The sequence below is a fragment of the Onychomys torridus genome, chromosome 1, assembly GCF_903995425.1.
Source record: "Onychomys torridus chromosome 1, mOncTor1.1, whole genome shotgun sequence".
NCBI lineage: Eukaryota > Metazoa > Chordata > Mammalia > Rodentia > Cricetidae > Onychomys > Onychomys torridus.
Window position 1 is genome coordinate 107,473,765 of NC_050443.1, and position 22,439 is coordinate 107,496,203.

At 47.5% G+C, this 22,439-nt stretch overlaps 1 protein-coding gene across 2 annotated transcripts in view; it reads left to right on the forward strand.

The window, feature by feature from the left end:
* The window catches only part of Wdr11 (WD repeat domain 11), a 47,851-nt gene extending 41,456 nt beyond the window's left edge, over window positions 1-6,395 (forward strand). Inside the window, exons 22-29 of one of the 2 annotated variants that reach the window (XM_036194866.1) lie at window positions 49-114; window positions 762-939; window positions 1,420-1,515; window positions 1,955-2,120; window positions 2,597-2,694; window positions 3,479-3,624; window positions 4,297-4,376; window positions 5,496-6,395. In XM_036194866.1, coding sequence (XP_036050759.1) covers window positions 49-114; window positions 762-939; window positions 1,420-1,515; window positions 1,955-2,120; window positions 2,597-2,694; window positions 3,479-3,624; window positions 4,297-4,376; window positions 5,496-5,653 — 988 coding nt within the window. In that variant the 3' untranslated portion in view covers window positions 5,654-6,395. The other variant, XM_036194875.1, reaches the window with a different exon arrangement.
* The last annotated feature ends 16,044 nt before the right edge of the window (window positions 6,396-22,439 follow it).

The window sequence follows — 22,439 nt, forward strand, 5'->3', positions numbered from 1 at the left end:
TTTGGTTGGAAATGTTTGTCCTGCCTCTCCCTGGGTTCCTGTCTGCAGTGACATCAAGAAACTCCTGCTTGATCCCGAATTCACTCTCTTGCAGAGGTGCCTGCTCGTTTCCAGGTAATGCTCTCTGACATGTTGCCTAAGAGATCGTTTCAAGTTAACTTGCTTCTTTTATTGAGGCTTTGTAAAACTTACAACCGAACTCTGACATGTTTTAAAAATCTAAGCCCCTCCTTTAGATTTGACTTAAAATCCATTTAGGAAACGAAAAAATAAACCGGAAATCCGGTGACATCTTACATGAGGTCTGGGCTGGCTGTGCTGCAAAGCCTTTCACCTATAGGCAGCTTTAACAATGTCAGCTACAAACTATGCATTTAAATATATTCATAAACACGCTGATGAGTTGCCATTAAAAGCAATCACCTGTACTTTCCTAGTGTTTGGCAGAATCACTTACAATGAACACATTTCCCTCCGTGTTCCAGAGAACAAGTGGCAGAATATTTTGACACTTTATCCAGAAGCTCTTACTGTGAAGTTGATACTCAAATGCAATGATACTGGAATACCAGGCCTGTAGGGCTGTTGGATGTGAAGAACTCTGTGTAGTCAGGCCTTGTGCTATTGGTAACTCAGGAACTAGGCTAGAGGACCCGCTGCTTTGCACTTTCTCTGCGGGACTCTGATGTTCCTGGCACTTGAGGCAGCCTGGTCGGGTCGTGGAGTGTGAATTAATGAGGCCTCGCTTTCCTCCTTCCCAGGCTCTATGGTGATGAGTCAGAGCTGCACTTCTGGACAGTGGCGGCCCACTACCTGCACAGCTTGTCCCAAGCCAAGTCTGAGGACACAGTGGTAACTAAGGACGGTGCTCCACGGGACAGGCTGAACGACCCACTGGATATCTGCTACGACGTGCTCTGTGAAAACCCCTACTTCCAGGTGCTGCTGCTCTCTTGAGCAGAGCCTTATTTGCAGACAGCATCTTCATTCTGAAGTTTCCCTCAGTGTCTTCAACTTGGGAAACCTTCGAGCCATTTAAAATCCACATGTAATGTTTTATGGAAAGCCTGATTTTCTGAAAGCTTATAAACACTGAGTTTTTAATGCACACACGAAAAATTGATTTTCATCTTAAATTTTTTAACTTGGAAGGTTTATTTTAATTTGCTCACTTCAATTTTTAATAAATCTCAGTATTTTTACTTGACTTAAAAAGTGTAATAGTCCAAACTAAATTTTCTTCCTTCCTTCCTCCCTCCCTCTTCCTTCCTTCCTTCCTTCCTTCCTTCCTTCCTTCCTTCCTTCCTCCCTCCCTTCCTCTTTTTCTTCCTCCTTCCTTCTCTCCCTCTGTCCTTCCCTTCCTCCCTTTCTTCTTCCTCCTCCCATCTTTCTCCTCCTCCTTCTTCTTTCCTTATTCAGAAATTTCAACTAGAAAGAGTTAATCTACAGGAAGTAAAGCGGTCAACTTACGATCACACAAGGAAGTGCACCGACCAGCTCCTCCTCTTGGGTCAGGTATGTCAATTTTGATGCTTCCTGGAGTTGCTACGTGGTTGGCGTTTCAGAGCATCGTTATGCACCATACTCTCACTTATGCGTCTGTATGAATATAGCCACTTGAATGCATGTCCTTCTTTGCACACACAGGCTTCTTTAACAGTACCACCACCAAACACTGTGAGGCAGCACAGTCGTGTGGCTAGCCTGCTGAAGCTTTAGCTTCCGAGACAGACAGAGCAGCTGTTTGGTCTGGTCTGCTGCACGTAGTGGTGCACAGCTGAAGTGGACATTCCTCCCAGCAGCTCTGCCCCAGGCCGGGTTTATGCCTGCCTTGGAGCTAAAGTGCAGGACTTTCACTGGTTTTGTATATGTGGGTAAGATATCGGGAGTATGTCTGAAAGTGAGAGTCGCCTTTGAACGGTCCTGTAACTAGAGGAGGTATTAATCTCCCTAGACAGACAGAGCTGTGCAGCTGCTGCTGGAGACAAGTGCAGAGAACCAGCACTATTACTGTGACTCGCTGAAGGCTTGCTTGGTCACCACTGTCACCTCCTCAGGCCCTTCTCAGAGCACCATCAAGCTGGTGGCAACCAATATGATCGCCAATGGCAAGCTGGCAGGTAAGGCACTTTCCCGGCACCTGTCAGGGCTGGGTCGGGCTGGTGCAGACACAGCTCTGTGTATGCAACAGAAAACCAGTGCTGTGTGGAGGATGACCACAGGCACACAAGCAGAGCTTTTTTTAAGCATAAAATGAGGCGTGTGAATGATCGCAGTGACAGTGAGCAAAGGTCCCACAGTCCTGGGCTAGGTGCTCCACTCCAACTCATGCTCTAGAACGTGTTCATGCTCACTACCCTGGTTCCTTGAGAGTAACATTGTAGATAGAGCTCTGTACTAACAGTTTATTTTAAAATTCAGTTCGACAACTTCCCATTAGGTCCAGGTTGAAAACTCCGTATCCGAAATAATTAAGAATGTTCACCCAGTATAAAATGTACAAGACTAAAGTCAAATACGGCCTTACTTTTTAATGATTTGTTAAAGAGAGCGCTGCAGGGTCAGATGGGGCTGGGACTGTTCTTCTGTCTTCCAGAGGGCGTTCAGTTACTCTGCCTGATAGACAAGGCTGCGGATGCCTGCCGCTACCTGCAGACATATGGCGAGTGGAATCGGGCAGCATGGCTTGCAAAGGTAGGCATTTCCAGTGGGTATCCTGAGCAGTTAGGTGAACGGCTCAGTTTTGAGCCTCTGCTCTTTCCCTGAGAAGCTGCCGTACATACGGTTACTTGCTGTTCTGCCTCTGACGGGATTGGCTGCTGTTGTTATTGAGAAGAGATTGTAGTGGCATCAGTCAGGTGGAACAGCTACCTCCTGTCTGCTGGGTCTCATGCAGCCCGGCCCCAGTGCTGAGCCCTGCAGTTGGTGATAAGCAGCAGCTTCTGGGTAGCTTTCACAGACGCACACTTCACTTCTCTGTAGCTTTGTGGTTCTGCTTCTTTCCCGGAAGATGACTTCGGTGAATCAGCTCAGCTGTATCCCAGAGTATAGGAAATGTATAGGATTGAGGAGCCTGGGGACAAACCCTAATTTGCTTTAAGTGGCAGGCTCCTTATCGTAAGGCTGGGTTAGTGGCAGCAGGGTCCTATAACAGAGCTAGCTCCTAGTACAAGTCTTAGTTACCACATGTGCAGCAGGGGGAAGGCTTCTAGCAGGGCACTGTGCCAACAGTCATGCTAAAGGTAAGTCAGGCATCCAGGCTTAGAGACAGCTTTCAGATAAGGTCACTCCTCCGGGCCCAGGGACATTCTCCAGATAAGGGCAGGTAGAGAGCAGGAAGTTTCCCTGGGGAGGGAGTCCCCACATTGCCAAGCTTTGGAAAAAGCTGCCAGGCCGTGATAGACTGCAACCTCTGACCAGCAAGGCCTCCCAACACAGCGGTAGGAGGTTTCTGTTTTAACATGGACCTTTTTCTCAGGTTCGGTTAAATTCTGAGGAATGTGCAGATGTTCTGAAGCGGTGGGTTGACCACCTTTGTTCTCCACAAGTCAATCAGAAGTCCAAGGCCCTCCTGGTTCTCCTCTCTCTGGGGTGCTTTGTCACTGTAGCAGAGACACTTCACAGGTACGATGTGTGAGCCCTCACTCAGGCTGGGCTGGGAGAGCCACCTCCAGTGGTGGAGGTAGTCCTCGGAGCGAGGTGAAGGAGAGAGGACCAGTTATGGTCATGAAGAAGAACTAAGGGAGATGGGGCACCTCTGCTCATTAGGCATTGGTTCTAGAACCTGGGATATTTTCCGACAAGATGTTTTCCAAACCTGGAAGGCACAGCTTAAGAATACAGAAGCCTTTAGACAGTGGGGGAGGAGTCAGGCTTGAGAGAGCAGCTGAGAAGAAACCCCACGAGCTGCAGGAGGTGGTAGAGTATGGCAAGGTGGGGTTTCCCCCAGAAACCTCTCATTTTGGTAGGAGATTGACTTACTGAAAACTAGAGACAGTAAATTTAGACAGATTTGACAGATCGAGCAGCGGGTGCATAACTGAGAAAAGCTTGTGGTCCCAGACAACTGTGGTTAAAAGTGCTTGGCACAGTGCTCTACAGCGTCCATGGTGAAGCTTGGGCTTGGAGAAGTGTGCTCCTCTTTCTAACCAGGCCTTAGAGAGGGGTTGGCACGACGTGCAGAACATTCCATTTCCATGGGAAACGTTTACAAATCTTCAGGCAGAAGGCTGTTTGGTTGGCTCCGCCCACCCCGACCGATCCTGAGAACTAACTTATTTTTGTTCCGTTGACCAGCATGAGGTACTTCGATAGAGCTGCCTTGTTTGTGGAAGCCTGTCTCAAGTACGGTGCATTTGAGATCAGTGAGGACACAGATATCCTTTGCAAGGACATTTGTGCTAAGAGGGGAAAAGGTAACATGCGTAAGATTTCGAGCAGTCTGGAGAAAGATCCATGTGAGTCACCAGACCCAGAAGAGAAGAGAGAGGGCGAGGAGGAATGAGATTTTTTGCTGCACTGCCTGCTGGGTAGGGGAGAGGCGAGCAGGACTGCACAGTGTAGGGCCTGTATTCTAATCTGTGTTTGAACCTAAAAGACAGGAAGTAAGGATTAGGAAAGCATGTGGTCCTGCTACTTTAAAATAGTATTAGAAACAACACAGTCTGTGGAGTATGTTATATGTTTACCTAGAAAATGTAGATTAATAATTGAAAATCTCCCACTGTACTCAAGTGAGCCTCTGCTACGGAATAGGACAGAGAACTTGAGATGTGCCAGAGGCAGGCTGCTGTGAGCTGCCCACACCCAGGGACACTGTATTTCTACTAACCATCACTTGGAGTGCTCACTTTCTCTTTTTGAAGAGACGGGGCTTATGAATATACCTCATGCTTACATAACTCTACCTTTTTCATTATTCTTTTTCCTGAGTCTCTACATTTGACCTCATTTCTATATGTTGGTTATTTAGCTCTGTACATACTCATTTTTTTCAAGCTAAACTAAATCAAAATTTTTGAAGAAGTTACTAAAGCCTAAGGTTAGGCAAAGCCTGGACCTAGTCACTGGTGAACTTGGTCTGGTATCAAGTTTTTCAGAACACAGCAGAACAGGGCTATCTAAAAACCCAGTGCCCAGCTGTCTCGAGCCTCTTCCCTAAACAAGTGTTCTGCTCTGACTGCCAGTCTCTGAGAAGCTTCCACATGGAGTGGGGTGTGTGCAGGTTCTCTCATGTCCTCCGCCATTCTCCAGTCCTCAGTGGACTACGAGCAGGGGGATCATCCGAGGACACTGAAAGAAAGAGGACTCAGCTGAAGCAAAGTACAGCATGGTTAGATTGAGACGCTTCCCCCACATAAAGAGGTGTCTACACTCATGACATATTACTCCTCATGGCCACCAGGTCCCCTAGAGCACCTGGGCAGAGCTGCCCTTCTGCTTTGGAATCTGAGGAGCCCGCCCTTCTGCCCTTCACTTCCTTAACTGAGGTTCACAGAAGCTCATCACTGCCATCTATGCAGACTATGCCCGAAGCCTGAAGAGCCTCGGCTTTAAACAGGGAGCGGTGCATTTTGCTTCAAAAGCTGGAGCGGCTGGCAGAGATTTACTGAATGAGCTTGGATCCCCCAAGGAAGATCTAACAGAAGGGTGACATGTTCTGTGCAGGAAAGCTGATGTTGGGAGCAAGATGTGAGGGGATCTGACCTGACTGTGCTCATGGTCACAGTCAGGGTCAGTCCAGACTGATGTGAAGACCTGGCCCGTGTTGGTTGTGACACCACCTTAAGGCTGCAGGTCTCAGCAGCATAGACACATTTAGACTAGGAGCCAGTTCTGTGTCCCATGTGAGCTCAGAACCGTGGGGACACACGGTGGGAAAGTGTCTAGTGTTTATACTTTTGGAAAGTGCTTTTAAGAGCCCTGTGTACTTTTCAGTATTTGTAACTTAAAAACTCAAGAGACTGGATTGCTTTCCTTTCTCATTTGTTAAAGATGTTTAAGAAATCTATAGCAAGAGATTGTGCAACTGGTGGGTTCTCAGATGCATGCTGTGTGTGCCTGTGTTGATAGGCAGTCGTTTAGGACACAGCAGGGCAGAGCATTTGAAGACAGCCCACCACAGTGGATTCCTTGCTTTAGGCTTTGCTGAAGTTTGTACCTGGGGCTCATAGTCTTCATGGAACATATCTAAGCTTTATGTTTAGTGCCGGTGGTCTTGGATGATCTGAATTTTAACTCCTAGGATACATTCCAGTAACTTCATTTCTGAAGCATCTTTTGTACGTTTTCTGCCTTTGTTTTCTTCCACTAAATGTAATTACTATAAATTACTACTCAGAATTTAAACATCTATGACTAGTAAAATGATAAATAAAGGAAAACCCCAACCAAGACTTGGGTTTTTTGAGTTTTTTTTTCTTTTTGAGATGGGGTCTTTTGGCCCCAAATAGTCAAATGAACAACACCTTCACCCCTACTTTATTTTTTCAGGGACACTGAGAAATACAACCTGAGGTCAAAGTTAGAGTCACTGGTTCCCAGCAACTTGGGGTAGTTTCCAGACCCCATGTCTTCCATTCTTGAAGTTAGAGACATCAGGAGCACTTGAGGAAGATGGCTTGTTCCAGACTCCATGTGGCACTTCGGCAAAAGACTGGGTTTGAACAATGGCTGCCAGGTGAAAAGACACACCTTAGTTATCACTCTTCACGTGTACCTGGACATGCCAGCCTTCTTCCTGCAGCTACAGCATTTGAAGAAATAAAGTCACCGGCTGGCCGCGATGGAGTCTGGGGAGGGACTATGGGGGCAGAGGTGCTGGGGGGCAGTGTCTGTAGTGGTGAGATGAGTCTGGAGAGGTGGGGGAGGTGCTGGGGCGGTGTCTGTAGTGAGATGAGTCTGGAGAGAGGTGGGGGCAGAGGTGCTGGGGGCGGTGTCTGTAGTGAGATGCTGTCACAGCCCCACACCCGTCCCCACTGGTGACTGTGGCTCGTGCTGGTGTGTAGTTAGACCCTGTGTTTGCTGGCTTCAGTTGTTGTGGTTGGAAGACTGATGGGGGACTTGTGACTGAAGGCAGGAGGCTTGAAAGGCCTAAAATGTTACTGTCCTACCCTTGACAGAGCAGTGTTATGACCCATTCAGGGGCCACACTCCTGCCTTGGGAAGTCTCACTGGTGACAGGTTGGCATGAGTCCCTGTTTCCCTCACAGTGACTGTAGTACATGCTTCCCTACCCTGTGCTCAGAAGAGTGGCAGAAAGCTCATCCCATCTGGCCCTTTACAGTCCCAGGTTCTATGAGAGAGGCTCCAGGCGAAGTCTATGCATGCCCAGACTGACTTTTCTGTCATTTGTGACAGTTCTGAGGTAAAAGGCATCGGACGATGATAACAAGGAGATCAATTTCAGGAGTGTTTTAAAAGCATTTGGAAGCATTCCAAAGTATTGTCTGTTTTGTTCCAGACACGTTCTGCTTCAAGACCCTGCCTTACTCCAATCACTTTTAAACCAAAGTAGTTAAGGCCAGGAGACACACCTTAGCTGTGTTTGAAGCCAACGGTGTGCATGCCTGTTCTAGAAAATAGTTTAGTAAGGGGCAGAAGCATGTGTGTGGAGATTGTGGAGAGATCCTAGGCTGTGGAGTCCTCAAGCGCTTGATGACGGAGCCCCACACAGTCCCACAGAGCTGAACTAGCAAGCTAACTAGCAAGCATGAGAACTCACAAGTCTGCAGTAACATCAGCAGGATGAGGTCACGGGGGAAACCTGCACCACACAGGCACTTGTGGAGGGAAGAGGTCTCACCATGTTCTCAAGAAGTGGTGGGTTAATGTTTAAGGGCTGTTCATTAACCTTAGTGGACAATTACTGCCCTTTTCATCTGTCTCTAATTTACCCAAGATTGAAAAGCAGAGGGCATCTGGCTTCCAGTATTTAGAAAGTAAACATGATGCTTCATGATGTCCGACCCACCAGAGTCCTCCTCACAACCCCGACAGCCTCTGTGCTTCACCAAACACTAAGGCAAAGCTGGTCCTCTTGCTTCTTTCTGGAAATGGCTAGTTACCTGTGAGCTAGGCTGGGACAACTTTATCAGCAGTGCGCCCTGCCTGTCATCTGCTAACTGCAAGGAACTTGATGAGCCACCACTTCACAACTTGACTCTTAACACATTTGATTGGTATAGCTATGGACTGGGCATTTGGTTTTTGAAAACCTTGCTAAGCTCAGAAAGTCCAAGTCCACACAGCTGTGGCAGAGGTACAGTTCTGTGACTTCATTTTAGTTATCTTACTGTGTCATTAGTGCTCTTAGTTAGGATTTCTGTTGCTATGCTGAAACACCTTGATCAAAAAGCAAGTTGGGGAGGAAAGGGTCTATTTGGCTTACACTTCCACATCAGTGTTCATCACTGAAGGAAGTCAGGACAGGAACTCAAAAGAAGGCAAGAACCTGGAGGCAGGAGCTGATGCAGAGGCCGTGGAGGGGTGCTGTTTACTGGTTTGCTTCCCATGGCTTGCTCAGCCTGCTTTCTTATAGAACCCAGGACTACCAGCCCAGAGGTGGCACCACCCACAATGGCCTGGGCTTATACACACACACACACACACACACACACACACACACACACACATCAATAACTAATTAAGAAAATGTCGGGTTGGGGATTTAGCTCAGTGGTCTACTGCAAGGCCCTGGGTTCGATCCTCAGCTAAAAAAAAAAAAAAAGAAAGAAAGAAAGAAAGAAAGAAAGAAAGAAAGAAAAGAAAAGAAAAGAAAAGAAAAGAAAGTGTCTTACAGCCAGAGCTTATAGGGGCATTTTCTCAATTAAGATTCCCTCCTTCCAGATAGCTCTAGTTTGTGTGTCCAGTTGGCATAAGATTAGCCAGCAGCACATGCTACTTAGTGTATGTTACTAGAAGAAGTGTATCTAACTACCCCTCCACACACACAGAAAAGGAACTTAGCGCTCAACAGAATTTGAGTCCTGTTGATTTCTCCTTCCCAGTGCCCTTAGGGATGTTCCTCAACCTAGTGTAATTGAATGTCAGTCCTTGGCTTGTCTGGAGTTGCTGATCTTTGCCAGGGGACTAGGGACCATGTACCTTATCACATTGGGCAGCTTGGATAGTATCCTAGGGACATTCCCATCTAGGTTTGTTGAAATAGTGGTGAGAAGCTTGACCTGTCTGGCATGTGCTTTGTGAAGGAAAAGCCAGTACACATTGTAGAGTGTCTGTGGAACCTCTGTGTTTCATGGTCACTGTGGACTGTGTCAGGCCTGCTGATAGTCAGCTGGGTACCCAGGTGGATTGTAGAGACAGTGAAGAAGACAGAACAGAGTCGAGAAGTCTGCCGGTCAATGCTGGACAGCCCTGAGTTTATTTCACAGCCAGCTTATATACAGTTTTGAAGGACAGAGGTAGAACAATGCAGAGCATAGGCATTCAACCATTGTCTGCTGAATGTCCAAGCTAGGCTGGAGAGAGAATAAACCAGAAGAGAGAAGATGGAGGATCGAGAAAAGGAGGATAGGAGGATGCCGGGGTCAGCCACATAGCCACACAGCCAGACATGGAATAAGAAGGAAAGAAAAGGTACACAGAAAGAGAGAAAAGTAAAAGCCCAGAGGCAAAAGGTAGACAGGATAAGTTAAGAAAAGCTGGCTAGAGATAAGCCAAGCTAAGGCCGGACATTCATAGGTCTCCATGTATTTATTTGGAGCTGAGTGTCGGGCCCTCCAAGAGCACAGAGCAAAAATAATAACCAACTACAGCTTGCTTTCCTGAACTCCATAAACAAGCACTGCATATGTTCTTGTGTCGGTTCTGTGATAAAAACAACTTCTGGGAAGGAGTTTGTTCAAGCTCACCATTTGGGGCCACAAAGGCATGAGGCAGGAAGTCAACTGCAGTCATAGGAAGCCCAGCATAGAGGAAACAGGACCTGGTTCTAAACTTCCAGGGCTTCCCCCAGTGACCCACTTCCTCCAATGAGACTCTACCTCCTAAAGGTTCCACAACCTTCCTGCTACCTGTGCCATAGCTAGAGACCAAGTCTCCCAACACACAAGCCGATGAGGCTCACTTCATATTCAAAACCAAACATCAACTAAATTTTATTTTTCCCAAAAGTCTATCCAGTCCGGAATCTGCCCAGGAAATCCCACAGAACATCCTCAGTACCTTTTGTTTGAGACTGATGCAGGTGTCGGAGTAGCATTTACCCTGTCCAGTCCCGATCTGCAGGCCCAGTTCCTCAGATGGCACTGCGCCTGTCCCCTGTTAGGAATGTGCCCAAGTTCCAGGGTCCCCTCTCGAATCAGGTAGAGACTAGATGAGGTCCAAGGGCGTGGCAGGATATAAGGGCAGGCAAAAGGAGGGTGAGCATAGGGGAACACATCCTGCCTGGCCCCTAACTCAGCCTCTGACTGAGTCACCTGACTCACACAGCACTGTAGAGTGGTAAAGAGAGCCAAGTGACACACTGTCCTCAAATCCTCATGTTGAGTTTCTTGAGACACCAGGCTTCCAATCCTAAAACTCAAATATTCTCTGGCAAACAGGAGTGGTTGGGCACCCTACTGGTAAGGGACAAAAGGGAATGCAAGACCTGGTACATTCAACACCCACCCCAGCCATCTCCACTCTCTCCAATCCTAAAGCAGGGGAGGTTTTGGGGACCTGGATCAGAGTCATTCTTTGGAGAGTCAGTTGAGGAAGAGGCAAGAGGAGGCAGTCTGAAGCTAGCTGGACCAGGATGGAGGATTGCTGGTCAGACATGTGCTGTTGGCAGCAAAGAAGGGCTTGCAAAGCATTCCTCAAACCTTTGCGTGGCAGTTTGGACATTCCAAGACCTATTTGTGTAGCAGAACAACCAAGACCACTGTGGTTTGGGTGTTCTTCTGTACAGAAACCACTGCATGCCCTCACTCTGTCTTCGTCCTTATTTTTCTTTTAGATGAGTACCAGATGTTTAGAGAGAGCTGAAAACAGTACCTGTTGGTTTAAAAACCACAGTATTGTTCCTCGGGGTCAGCTCTGTTCCTTGGTCAAGGGTTTTGGAACCTTAGTTCTTTCTCTGCTACTGCTCTGTTTTCAGTTACGAAGTCAGTGAAGGATGGCAAGGGGGTAGCATGGGCCTTTTTCCTCTTGGGTGGGGCCACAATGGCTACCAGTCATTCAAATCCTGGTCACAGAGATTCTCAGGTCCAGGGTCAACTCCCATGGGTAGGTCTGCTTGGGAATCATGGTAGGTATATGATCTGTAGACAACCTTAGCCTCACAAGCCAGAGTGTAATCAGCAAAGATGGGAAGGAGATGGGGCCTATGATCTATGTGGACTATATCCCACTGGATGGTGTCTTTATAAGGAGGGAACATGGAGATGAGTAAGAAGAGGTCTTGCTGTGGCAGACCAAGACTCATGGTGTGCTGTCAGGAGCTAAGCAGCACCAAGGATGCCCTAAGAATCTAGGGAGAAACAAGGAAGCTCCCTCCCCAGAAGCCTCTGTAGGTAGCCGGGTTCTGTTCACTCCTGCTTCAGACCTGCAGAATGGTGAGGTTAAGTTCAGTGCTTTGAAGCCACCAAGGTTGTGGTCCTTTGTGCTCACACTCTTGAAAAGCAGTTTACCTCCATTGACCCATGGTGGGTACCTGGAATTCCTCAGAGCCTTCAGATGCTCTTGTCCCTGCTAGAAGAGTGACAGTTCTAACACTTCTGTCCTCTCCTGGCTGCGGGGAGAGGAGGCCTCTGCTTGCCCTTGTGTGGTCAGTGGGATTTCTCCAGTAAGGACCCATTTTTTTTTTGTTGGGGGAAGGTGCCAGGATAGAGCCTAGAGCCTTGTGCATATGATATAAGGGCTCTGCCACTGAATTGATGTACCAAGTACATTATTAAAATAAAATGTGTGTGTGTGTGTGTGTGTGTGTGTGTGTGTGTGTGTGTGTGTGTGAGAGAGAGAGAGAGAGAGAGAGAGAGAGAGAGAGAGAGAGAGAGAGAGAGCGAGCGCGAGCGAGCATGTGTCCAGAAGAGGATGTTGGAGCCCTTGGGCCAGCTGGAGTCACAGGTGGTTTTGAGTCATATTGGTTAAATTATTAAGGCCACTCCACGTAGTTAAAAGGGAGGTTTATTTTGTGGGGTAACTTACAAATGAAGGGATAGTTAGGTTGTAGGGTCTGGCAAAGGTATGGCACAGTCTGGCGGTGTTCTCTGGAGAACTCTGCTCAGTCTGCCTCCAGCTTCCAGGGTCCTGGAACCAAGAGAGCCCCAGCATCCGGAACTCGGGTCCTCTCTCAGCCCCGCCTTGTGGGCGTGACCATTACCGAAGCCTCAATGGGGGTTGGACCTTCCAGGTCAAAGCTGGAATAACTACCCACTACAGAGTCACCTGATGCAGGTGCTGTGAATTGAACTCTGGTCCTCTGCAATAGCAGTGCATGCTCTTAACTCCATCTTTCTAGCTCAGTGTGACCCTCTTTTGAGGTTGTTTTGCTACCTGTCCCTGGCTGGCTCCCTACTCAGGACAATCCATCTGCTTCAGCACCCTAAGGGCTGAGATTATAGGCATGTGCCTCTGGGACTGTCCAGGAGGAAGCACTTCTGGCATTGAGATAGCTGGCTTGGAGAGCAGAAATTCAGAGCTCAGCATCCTAGAGATGTCAAGAGGAGTGAGCTGACTCTCACCAGAGAGGCTGCAGGAAAGGAGCCAAGCTGAGTGAGCGCCTGTGGTGGATGGCCTGCCCATGTGCTCCGTACAAACATGGCGGTCCTATGCATGGTTTTCACTCCATGGTGAACCTATGGTGATGGCATCGGCTTGTACCAAAGCTTGGAGAGAATCTTAGACATTGCTTGCTTCAGACGCTCTGTAGACATACCCACCCTGCTTTTTCTTCCTCTGGGCTCTCTCTTTGGCAATCTGTGTTTGTGTGATAGACAGGAGAGGGAGCAGAAAGAAAGGAGGAAACCACTGAGTGGCCATCTTTGTTGTTTCTGAGGTGCTGGGGTTTGAACTCAGGGCTTCTTACATGGAGTACAAACGGTTTACCACTGTGCTGGAGCCCCAGCCCCTTCCTTCCTTCCTCCCTCCCTCCCTTCCTCCCTCCCTCCCTCCCTCCCTCCTTCCCTCCTTCTCTCCCTTCCTTCCTTGGTCTTCTGGCTGCCTGGTGTGAAATTTTCTCTGTATCCAAACTCCAACCTACACCTTTTTAAAAAATGGCTTCCTGGTGGGCCTTTGGGTGAGCCAGGTTTCCGGTTCCATGCTCCACCTTCCTTTCCCACTGCCATTTTCAACAGCCACACTGCTTGCTCTCTGCGGCGTTTGTCCTGGTGCCTCCTGCTGCCCAAGAAAAGCAACTGTTCCAGACTCATACCCCAGGGTCCAGTTTGTCAAAACCTCTGGAGCCATACCAGTGGCTGGAAAAACCCAGTCTCTGGCCTTAAGCTTTCCAAACTTCTGGATCCAAGAATGTCTTTTGCCAATGTGGATATCCCAGTCTGTGTTCCTTGGGATCACGACATCCTGTGAGGTATTAGCAAACATTTAAAAAATATCCTGGCCAAATAAATTTAGGAAATGCCAAAGTAAAATTCAGTAAGTTTCTTTCCAGCAGATCCTCTTAGTGCCTTTATCATGCAAATAATTCAGCCCCCCTCCCCAAGAAAACACATGACATTAGATATTCTGGGACTCTTGGTCCATTGAACAGGTTTTTGGTTTTTGCCCCCACCTCCATTCTGCTGCCTTCTGTCTGTGATTGTCTGAATTTCCTCAGTAAAGATGTCTCTTCCTTTTCTCCTAAGCATTAGGGAAATCACCTGCTCCTTCTATCGGCCTTATACTCTGTGGAATAATGCAGTTCCTCAGCCAACATCAACCCCAACAGCAAGCTCAGTGCTTTTTGTTTTGTTTTTGTGGCGGGGTCTCATGTATCCTAGGTTGGCCTCAAACTCACTATGTAGAAGGTTATGAACTGCTATGTATGTGCTGGGACTCGAACCTAGGTCCTCTGGGGGAACAGCAAGTACTCTTAAACAGTCAGCCATCTCCCCGCCTCACAAGTTCACTTTTTAGGGGCATAAATGGCTTCTATAATCCAGGTCCAGGCCACTCCTCTCTTGGATGCTGCTGTCACATCCCCCCTCCATTTCCCATCCCCTCACCCCCATGATGGGGTCAGCCAGAAACACCTGTGCTTCTGAGTATGCAGTAGTCATATGTTGCTCTTGCTGCCTGGTACACCATTCCCTCTATGTGTTGTGAAAACTGTCACCCATGCCCCAAACTCCTCACACCCCAACCCCTCCCTGTTTCTAGACCAGGAGCACACTGCTGACCCAACACCACAGTCATATGTTAACAGACATTTCTGTCTGGCCAGCAACTCCCAAATACCTGGTAGCCACTTTCTAAATTACCACACAGAAATTTATATTAATTCTAAGTGTTTGGCCAATAGCTCAGGCTTATATTAATTAGCTCATATATTAAATTAACCTATTTCTATTAATCTGTGTATTGCCATGTGGCCTGTGACTTACCTGTCCTTCAGCATCCTGCTTCTTGGGCGGCCTGAGTATCTGTCCTGACTCCGTCCCTGTCTCTTCTAGTTTGATTCTTCAGCCCAACCTTATCCTGTCTTGCCATAGGCTAAAACAACTTTATTGTCGACCAATGAGAGTGACACACATTCAAAGTGTACAGGAGGATCTTCCCACAGCAGTAATGGACCAGTCAATGGGCTCCAAGCCCTGCAGCATCTCTAGCATTTCCTAGGCACCCGATCTTTACTCCATGAGCTAGAGTGTAGTACATGCCCAGACCATACTGAACTAGATCAGCCTGAGGCTGATCCCGAGACAAGACTCCTGGGCCTAGCCACCACTGACTTCCACACCTGTTGCTCCTGCTCTGCTTAGTTAGCATGAGGAAAGTATTTCCCCTGTGCTTATATCATTTATGCTTCCCCTTCCTTTTTTTCATGGAGTTATGTGTCTTCTACTTAGCAGCTAGCTAGGTCCCTCTGTTTTCCTCTTGAGGCCTTTTATAAGCTTTGGTGCCATATGTGGTTCAGTGTGAATCTCACTTGCTCTCTGCTTTCCATTTCACCCTCCTTTCCAGTCCCTTTTGATTGGCATTTTTATTATCCCAATCCCTGCTTACTGTGTTGCCTGTAGTATCCTTGCCTCCTTATGTACCTGTTATCTGTAAGTTGAAGCCATTTGTCCTTGACTTGACTCTCGGGTAAATTAGTGCTTTGGCCATTATCCAGAGAGCACAAAGGCCCTTGGAGAATCCTGCTCCCATTCAACCCTCTTTTAGTTTATGCATTGTTTTTGCATTTGTTCCTTCTCGGCCCCCGTCAGGACTTCTGCCATGCTGCCGATAACTCACCCGTGTCAGTCAGTGCCTGAGCCCATCCCCTGGCTTTGAGATTGGAAAGACTTGTGCCACTTGCAGTCCCTTCCCTGCTTGTGCTGGAAGATATGAACTTGCAGTTTCCTGCTCCTACCGCCATACCTGCTGGGCGCCCCTGCCGCGGTGGACTCCTCTCCCTCTGGCACATACATTGTCTCCTCAGCCATGGTGTTTTACCACAACAGAAAGTAGCTGATGCACACAAATATTCCCAAAGCAGCTTTTGAGCTCTGCTGGCTCTCTGTCCCTTTTTGAAAGCTTCGCTTTAAAACCCAACAAAACCCACCTGACCACTTCCTGTTAGGGGAGCCAAGGTAACAGCAGCCGTGAGCTCAGCTGCCGGCCCACAGCTGTGCCGTGCTCCTGGGACCTGCCAAATGAACATCCTCCCACAAGCTCAGCAGAAATAGCAAGGCTTCTACACACACACCAGAGGTTTTCACACTTCTCTAGTGAACGGGGCACTTGGAGACAGACAATGATGTTGAGGTCAACAGTTGTTTTTTTTTTTTTTCTTTTTTTTCTACATCCGTTTAATGGGTAGCATGACTGTGAAAAGGAAAGCACACAGCATCTCTGTATTTTTAGCAGGGTGGCTGGTGTGGCTTGGCCAGCTCCTGGGGTAGAAGGAGTTCATCATCAGCTCTCCAATCTGCTGATTTTGAGTCTGGTGATACCGATCACAGATGGGAAGTACTTGACAACAACGGCGTGCTGTTACTTGGCATGTCCTGGTTAGTCAGGCACATGACAGTTGAGCCTGCATTTAACATGGGTAGACTTTCTTGTCCAGGGTCCTATTCTCTGCAGGATGTAGGCTGTGGATGTTTGCACAACATTCACAGTGTGTGGGTATTGTAAGGACTGTAGAGGTGACTGAAAAGTCTACAGGGGTGGGATCCAGAAATGGCTCAGTGTAAAGTATCTGTGGGACAAGTATGAGGACCTGAGTTGAGGGCACTAGAGTCGACACTTAAAAAAAAGCAGGAGCAGCCGTGCACACCTATAATCCCAGCACTGGGGAGGTGGAGACAGGAAGGTCTCTACCGTGCTGGCCAGCCAGTCCAGCTGAATGGGTAAGCTCCAAGTTCAGTGAGAATACTGTCCAAAAGAAAAACATTGTGAGGATTGTTTGAAGAAGATACCTAACATCCACCTCTGGCCTCCACATGCATGCACATGTATGTGCACATGTACCTATACCTCTGAACACACACACACACACACACACACACACACACACACACACACAAAGGAAAGAAAGAAGGATAGACTGAGGGAAAGAAAGAAAAAGAAAATCTATGTGAGGAAGTGGAGGAGTTGTATGCAAATACCCCACTATTCCCTGACTGTGACATCCATGACTTCTGTGTCTTGGAATCAGTCTCTTTGAAGCCTAGGGTTCATACCTCTGGTATCACACAGAACCGTGAACTTGATTTCTGTTGCCTGAGTAAGGTGCACATAAGGTTCCAATGGATCCAAACTCTTCCTTTTATGGACAACTATAATTTGAAGGCTCCGGAGTCAATGAGAAAATCAAGGGCTTGCAGAGGGGAGCAGCCCTAGTGTGCAGGACATGGCAAAGGTGTAGCACCTCTTCCCTTCCTATGTGAGGGATAATTCCTTGGCTGTGGAAGGAAGGCCAGTAACAGCCACGCTGCTCCAGCTGACAGCACAGAAAAATTGGAGACCCCTGGTGTCAGCTCTTTTGATCTCTCAAAGGGGGCTGGAAGTTCAAAGGACGATGCGCTCTATCAGATTTTTAAATACTGGCTTGACTAAAAAGAATCTCCTGCAAGCCAAACAAAATACATCTCTGAGCCAAGATCAGCCTCGCGTGGACAATTTGTGCCTCCTGTGATCATAAAAGTCAGGAAGCATAGACACCAGGCTTCATCTTGCATCCCTATACTGCTATACTCAGAGAAGCAAAGCATGCTAACACTTAGCAGTTTGCTGTCGCTGTGCATTCTGACCACAGTGGGTCTCTACTCCCGGCCACCTGAACTGTACCAGGTTTTATTTGCTCAGCTAAAGTCATGAGATTTACAGCTTAGACTTCTGGGGTTTATATAGTTCCCCCAAATTGTCTTCATGGGCAGCCATGATGAAGTTTTTGTTTGTTTTCTAGTTACTTCCCTTTATTCCCATCAGCATGATAATGATCAAGGGCTGGTGTATGCCTGGTGGCTGCCTCAGTAGTTGAAGGCCACAGTGGCTGAGAGAAGATCACCTTCCTTGCAAGAGGTCTGCAGACGTCCGGGCTCACACTTGGAACCCATCTCGGGGACAAGAGATAGGACAGCTGTCTGTCATTGAGTCCTCCTCCTGTCCCTTGCTGACTAGGCTTGAACTGTACCTCTGTGTCTTCTCAGAGAATGGGAAGCAAAATTCCACAAGCGGATTGTCTCCGTTTTTGTTATGGGATGCCCAACCAAAGCAACTTAAGGGAAGAAAGGTTTGTTCTGGCAGGCATTTTGAGGGTACTGTCCATCATCGTGGGGGTGCAGTTTAGTAGCAGGAGCTTGAGGCAACCAGTCACTTCACATCTGCATTGGGGAAGCAGAGGGGATTGCTGGTGCTCAGCTGATTCTTTTTTATTCGGTTCAGAACCCCCCCCCCATGGAATGGTGCTGCTCACAGTGTTCGTCTTTCCATCTGAATTAGCCCTGTATGAAACTTCCTCACAGACGTGTCCAGAACTTTTTCTCCCAGTGACTCTAGATCCTGTCTAGCTGCCAGTCAATGCTAGCCATCACAGAACTAGTAAAGCACTGTTTGCTGGTTGTTCTTGGTGTCCACGTCTCTGTGAGTGCTTAAAGGGGTCTCTTGCTCCTCTAGAAAATATTAGCCCCATCTGATTCAAGGAGCCCTGGCCCTGGCCTCTTCAACCCGAGGGCAGGCTCTCTCCCTAACTCTTTCCTTCACTGGGTCACCAGAGCTTACAGAAGGCACTGTTAACTCCAGCGTTGAGCCCTGGGGCCGGGTTTATAATAGAACATGGAGCTAGCACCTGACTCTGGGTGCTTACTACTGTAGTGTGTAGAAAGGGTTCTTTGAAGCCCAGTATGGTGCTTATAGCTATAATTCCTGCATGAGGAAGGCTGAGGCTGGAGGATTATTGTGAATTTGAAGTCATCCTAGGCTATAGAATGAGTTCCAGGCCAACCTGGGCCATTGGGTGGGATACTGTCTCATTAAAAAAAAAAAAAAAAAAAAAAAGAGTCGACCGGGCGGTAGAGGCAGGCAGATCTCTGTGAGTTCGAGGCCAGCCTGGTCTACAGAGTGAGATCCAGGAAAGGCGCCAAAGCTACACAGAGAAACCCTGTCTCGAAAACAAATAAAAGTCATTGGTCCTTGCTGTTGATGTCAACCCGTTACGCATCTCGTCCAGTAGGTAGCTGTAGCCCAGGCCCATCACTCCCTGTCAGGGCCACAGCTGGCTCTGGCCCACACTCTGTTCACATACCATCTCTTCACTCCTCTTGGGTTAGGCACTACCCACATAGGAACCTTGTCTTCCTTCCTCTTGCCCTGAGTGTCCAAGTCACAAGGAGATGCCATCCTGGTCCTTGGGATTCCACAAATGCACAGAAAATCTCTGGGGGCGCTAATCTTCATGTCAGTTTGACTGGGTTGAGACACTTGGGGATTAGTAAAATACATTTCTGGATGTGTCTTTTGGTGTGTCTAGAGGATTAACTGAGGTGGAAGGTGAGCCCTGAATGCAGGCAGCATCAGTGTGCAGGCAGAGGACCAGAAGAACTAAAAAGGAAAGAGTGGAAGCACTGGAGCACCATCCTTGCTCTGCTTCCTGAGCAGCATGAGGTGAGCAGCCCTGCCATACCCTCCCAGACCCTCATAGGCTGCCTCCACCTCCTGCCATAAGTAAGCAACGGATCCAGCTAACCTTGGACTGAAATCTCAGAACCTGGGAGCCAGAATAAAGTCTTTCATAGCCTATTTATGTCAGGAATTTCTTTTTCACAGTGACAAAAATATCAAAAGAAAGTTCAAGAGTATTGCTACTATCTTCTTAAAGTAGCCATATTATTCCTAAGAAAAGCCCCTCCCAGGGATCTTCTCCATCACAGAGTACACTTACGGGCATGGAGCAGCCCAGAGGGATGAGAAAAGACATAGATACCAGTGTGCGGTCCCTGCCCTTCCTGCCATACCTTGTGTGGCCCTTTTGCTGTCCAGTTAGAGGCTCTACCGATCACCTGGCCAATCCAGGCACCAGAAGTGTCTTCCACTTCTCGAGCAGACAGCTAAGTGTCTCTCAGTTGCTCCGCTCCTGCCTCCAACCTCCAAGGCTGTCTTGTCTCTTTGACTGGGGCTCAGCCTTGAGGTGTGCTGTTCCTGCCCCTGACTACAACTACTACTACTACTACTACTATAACTACTAACATGACTACTACTATAACTACTAATACTACTATAACTACAACTACTAATACTACTATAACTACTAACACTACTACTACTATAACTACTAATACTACTATAACTACTACTACTACTATAACTACTACTACTACTGTAACTACAACTACTATAACTACTACTATAACTACTATAACTACTATAACTACATGACTACTAATACTACTATAACTACTAACACTACTACTACTATAACTACTAATACTACTATAACTACTACTGTAACTACAACTACTATAACTACTACTACTACTACTACTATAACTACTAACATGACTACTACTATAACTACTAATACTACTATAACTACTATAACTAACTACTACTCCTATAACTACTACTACTATAACTAACTACTACTCCTCCTATAACAGCCACTACTACAACCACCAGCTGCCACTACTACGATGACATCTACCTCCCCAGCTACTTCCACTGCTACTACAATTGTTACTACTGTAACAATTACTACAACAATTGTTACTACTGTAACAATTACTACAACAATTGTTACTACTGTAACAATTACCTCAACAATTGTTACTACTGTAACAATTACCACAACAATTGTTACTACTGTAACAATTACCACAACAATTGTTACTACTGTAACAATTACCACAACAATTGTTACTACTGTAACAATTACTACAACAATTGTTACTACTGTAACAATTACTACAACAATTGTTACTACTGTAACAATTATTACATCAAGAGCTACTCCTCCACCCACCCTACTACCCCCTCCTCCATCTTCTGTGTGATCTGAACATGGAACTCAGTCTTCATGTTCGCACAGAAAACACTTGTTATTGACTGAGCCATCTCTTAAAGCCTATATAAAGTCTATCAATAAAATTGTCCTGCAATAAATCGATTTAACTCTAGTTGTGAAGGACTCCACTCCCCAGTCTCTGGAAGTGCCTCCCAGGACTGCAGTTCAACTGGAAAGGGTGAACACTGGGGAGTCCTCACGCTGTCTACAATCCACTCTCTGTTCATGCCCTCTTGTGTGTCAGAGCACCCAGAAAACATCTCCATGTGTTACTGTCACGGCTTGTTTGACTAAGCCAATTCATTTAAAGTGAGATTCCATCTTCCCCTGGATTTGAGTTCCAGCGAGGCACATAGCAAGTCCCCAAGTGCAATGTTGCTGTCGGTACAAAAGTAACTAACTCCTAGCTAGGAGGAGGCCGCAGTAGGGCTGCTTCTGAGCAGTGAAGGAAGCCCCTGCCCACTGTGAGCAGCAGGCTCTCCATTTCAGCTGTGTCTGAGATGAGTGGAGCGTGTGTCCTAGCCAGCCATGGGCAGCAGAGGGCAGCAGAGATCAGGACATGGAGTTTAATCAGCACCTCACTTCCCAGCAGCTCAGCACTCCAGAACCATTAGCCAAAGCAGCAAGACATTCCCTAATCTCCACTTGCTTTCTTTTGTGACTAGGGTAGCCTTCCACAGGGTCTTGCTTCTTGGAGTCAGTTTTAAATCAACTGCAGAGCCTCTCGTCCTATATGGAAATGAAGGCCTGGAGAGGGAAAATGTGGCCTGTGGTCACGTGCAGGTGGCAGGCTCAGGACAGGGCACAGAATTCCTCATGCTACCCCTTTCCAAGTTCACTTCTTGTCAGAGTGAAGTGGTCCAGTGCCTGGGGATGAGAGTCCCTCTGTGGGAATCTGGGGGCATGTGAGAACTGCAGGGTATATGGAGAACAATAGTGAGCCCCCCATGTGGGTCTCAGGAATTCAGATTCCTCTCCATAGGCAGCTAGAAGAAGAGCCCTTTACACAACTAAACAGTAGATGATTCCCAGGCAGCAGCGCTCCACAGCTCATCTGGTCTTCACACCCTGCTGCCTGTGTTGATATTTCATGTATAATCTAACAAATAAAGCTTGCCTGAGATCAGAGGGCAAAGCCAGTCACCAGCTAGCCATAGAGGCCAGGCAGTGGTGGCACACACCTTGAATCCCAGCACCTGGGATTTCATGCCTCTGCTCCCAGTCCTTGGGAGGCACATGCCTTTAATCCCAGAACTAGGGAGGTTGAGACAGGAAGTGATACGGCTGGGCAGAGAAAGGAATATAAGGCCGGAGGAGAGAGGAATTTAACCCCTTTCAGGCTGAGGAGTTGGTGAGGTGAGAGGTGGCTATGGCTTGTTCTTCTGTCTCTCTGATCTTCCAGCATTTACCCCAATACCTGGCTCTGGGTTTTTATTAAGACCAATTAGTATTTGTACTACAGAAGTTGGTGATCATGAAGCCTCTGTACTTCTCCTGGAGTCATGGTCTCCACACCTCCTAGTTCTGGAGTCACATGACCAAATATTCAGCTTCCCTGGTGCCATTTGCAGCCCCCTCCTCCCCCACAGCTGTTCTCAGTGGCTCTGGAATCTATGCATTACAGTCCCTTGAGATACAAGGATGGAGTCCTCCTGTGTGTGCCTATCAGGCCCCGCTGCCCAAGTTTTGTGCACCCCTGTGATGGTTAATCTTTGCTGCTAACTGGATTTGAAATCACTTGGGAGACCCAGTCCTTGGGTATGTCTGTGAGGATAGGTCTGGGGTTTAGCTG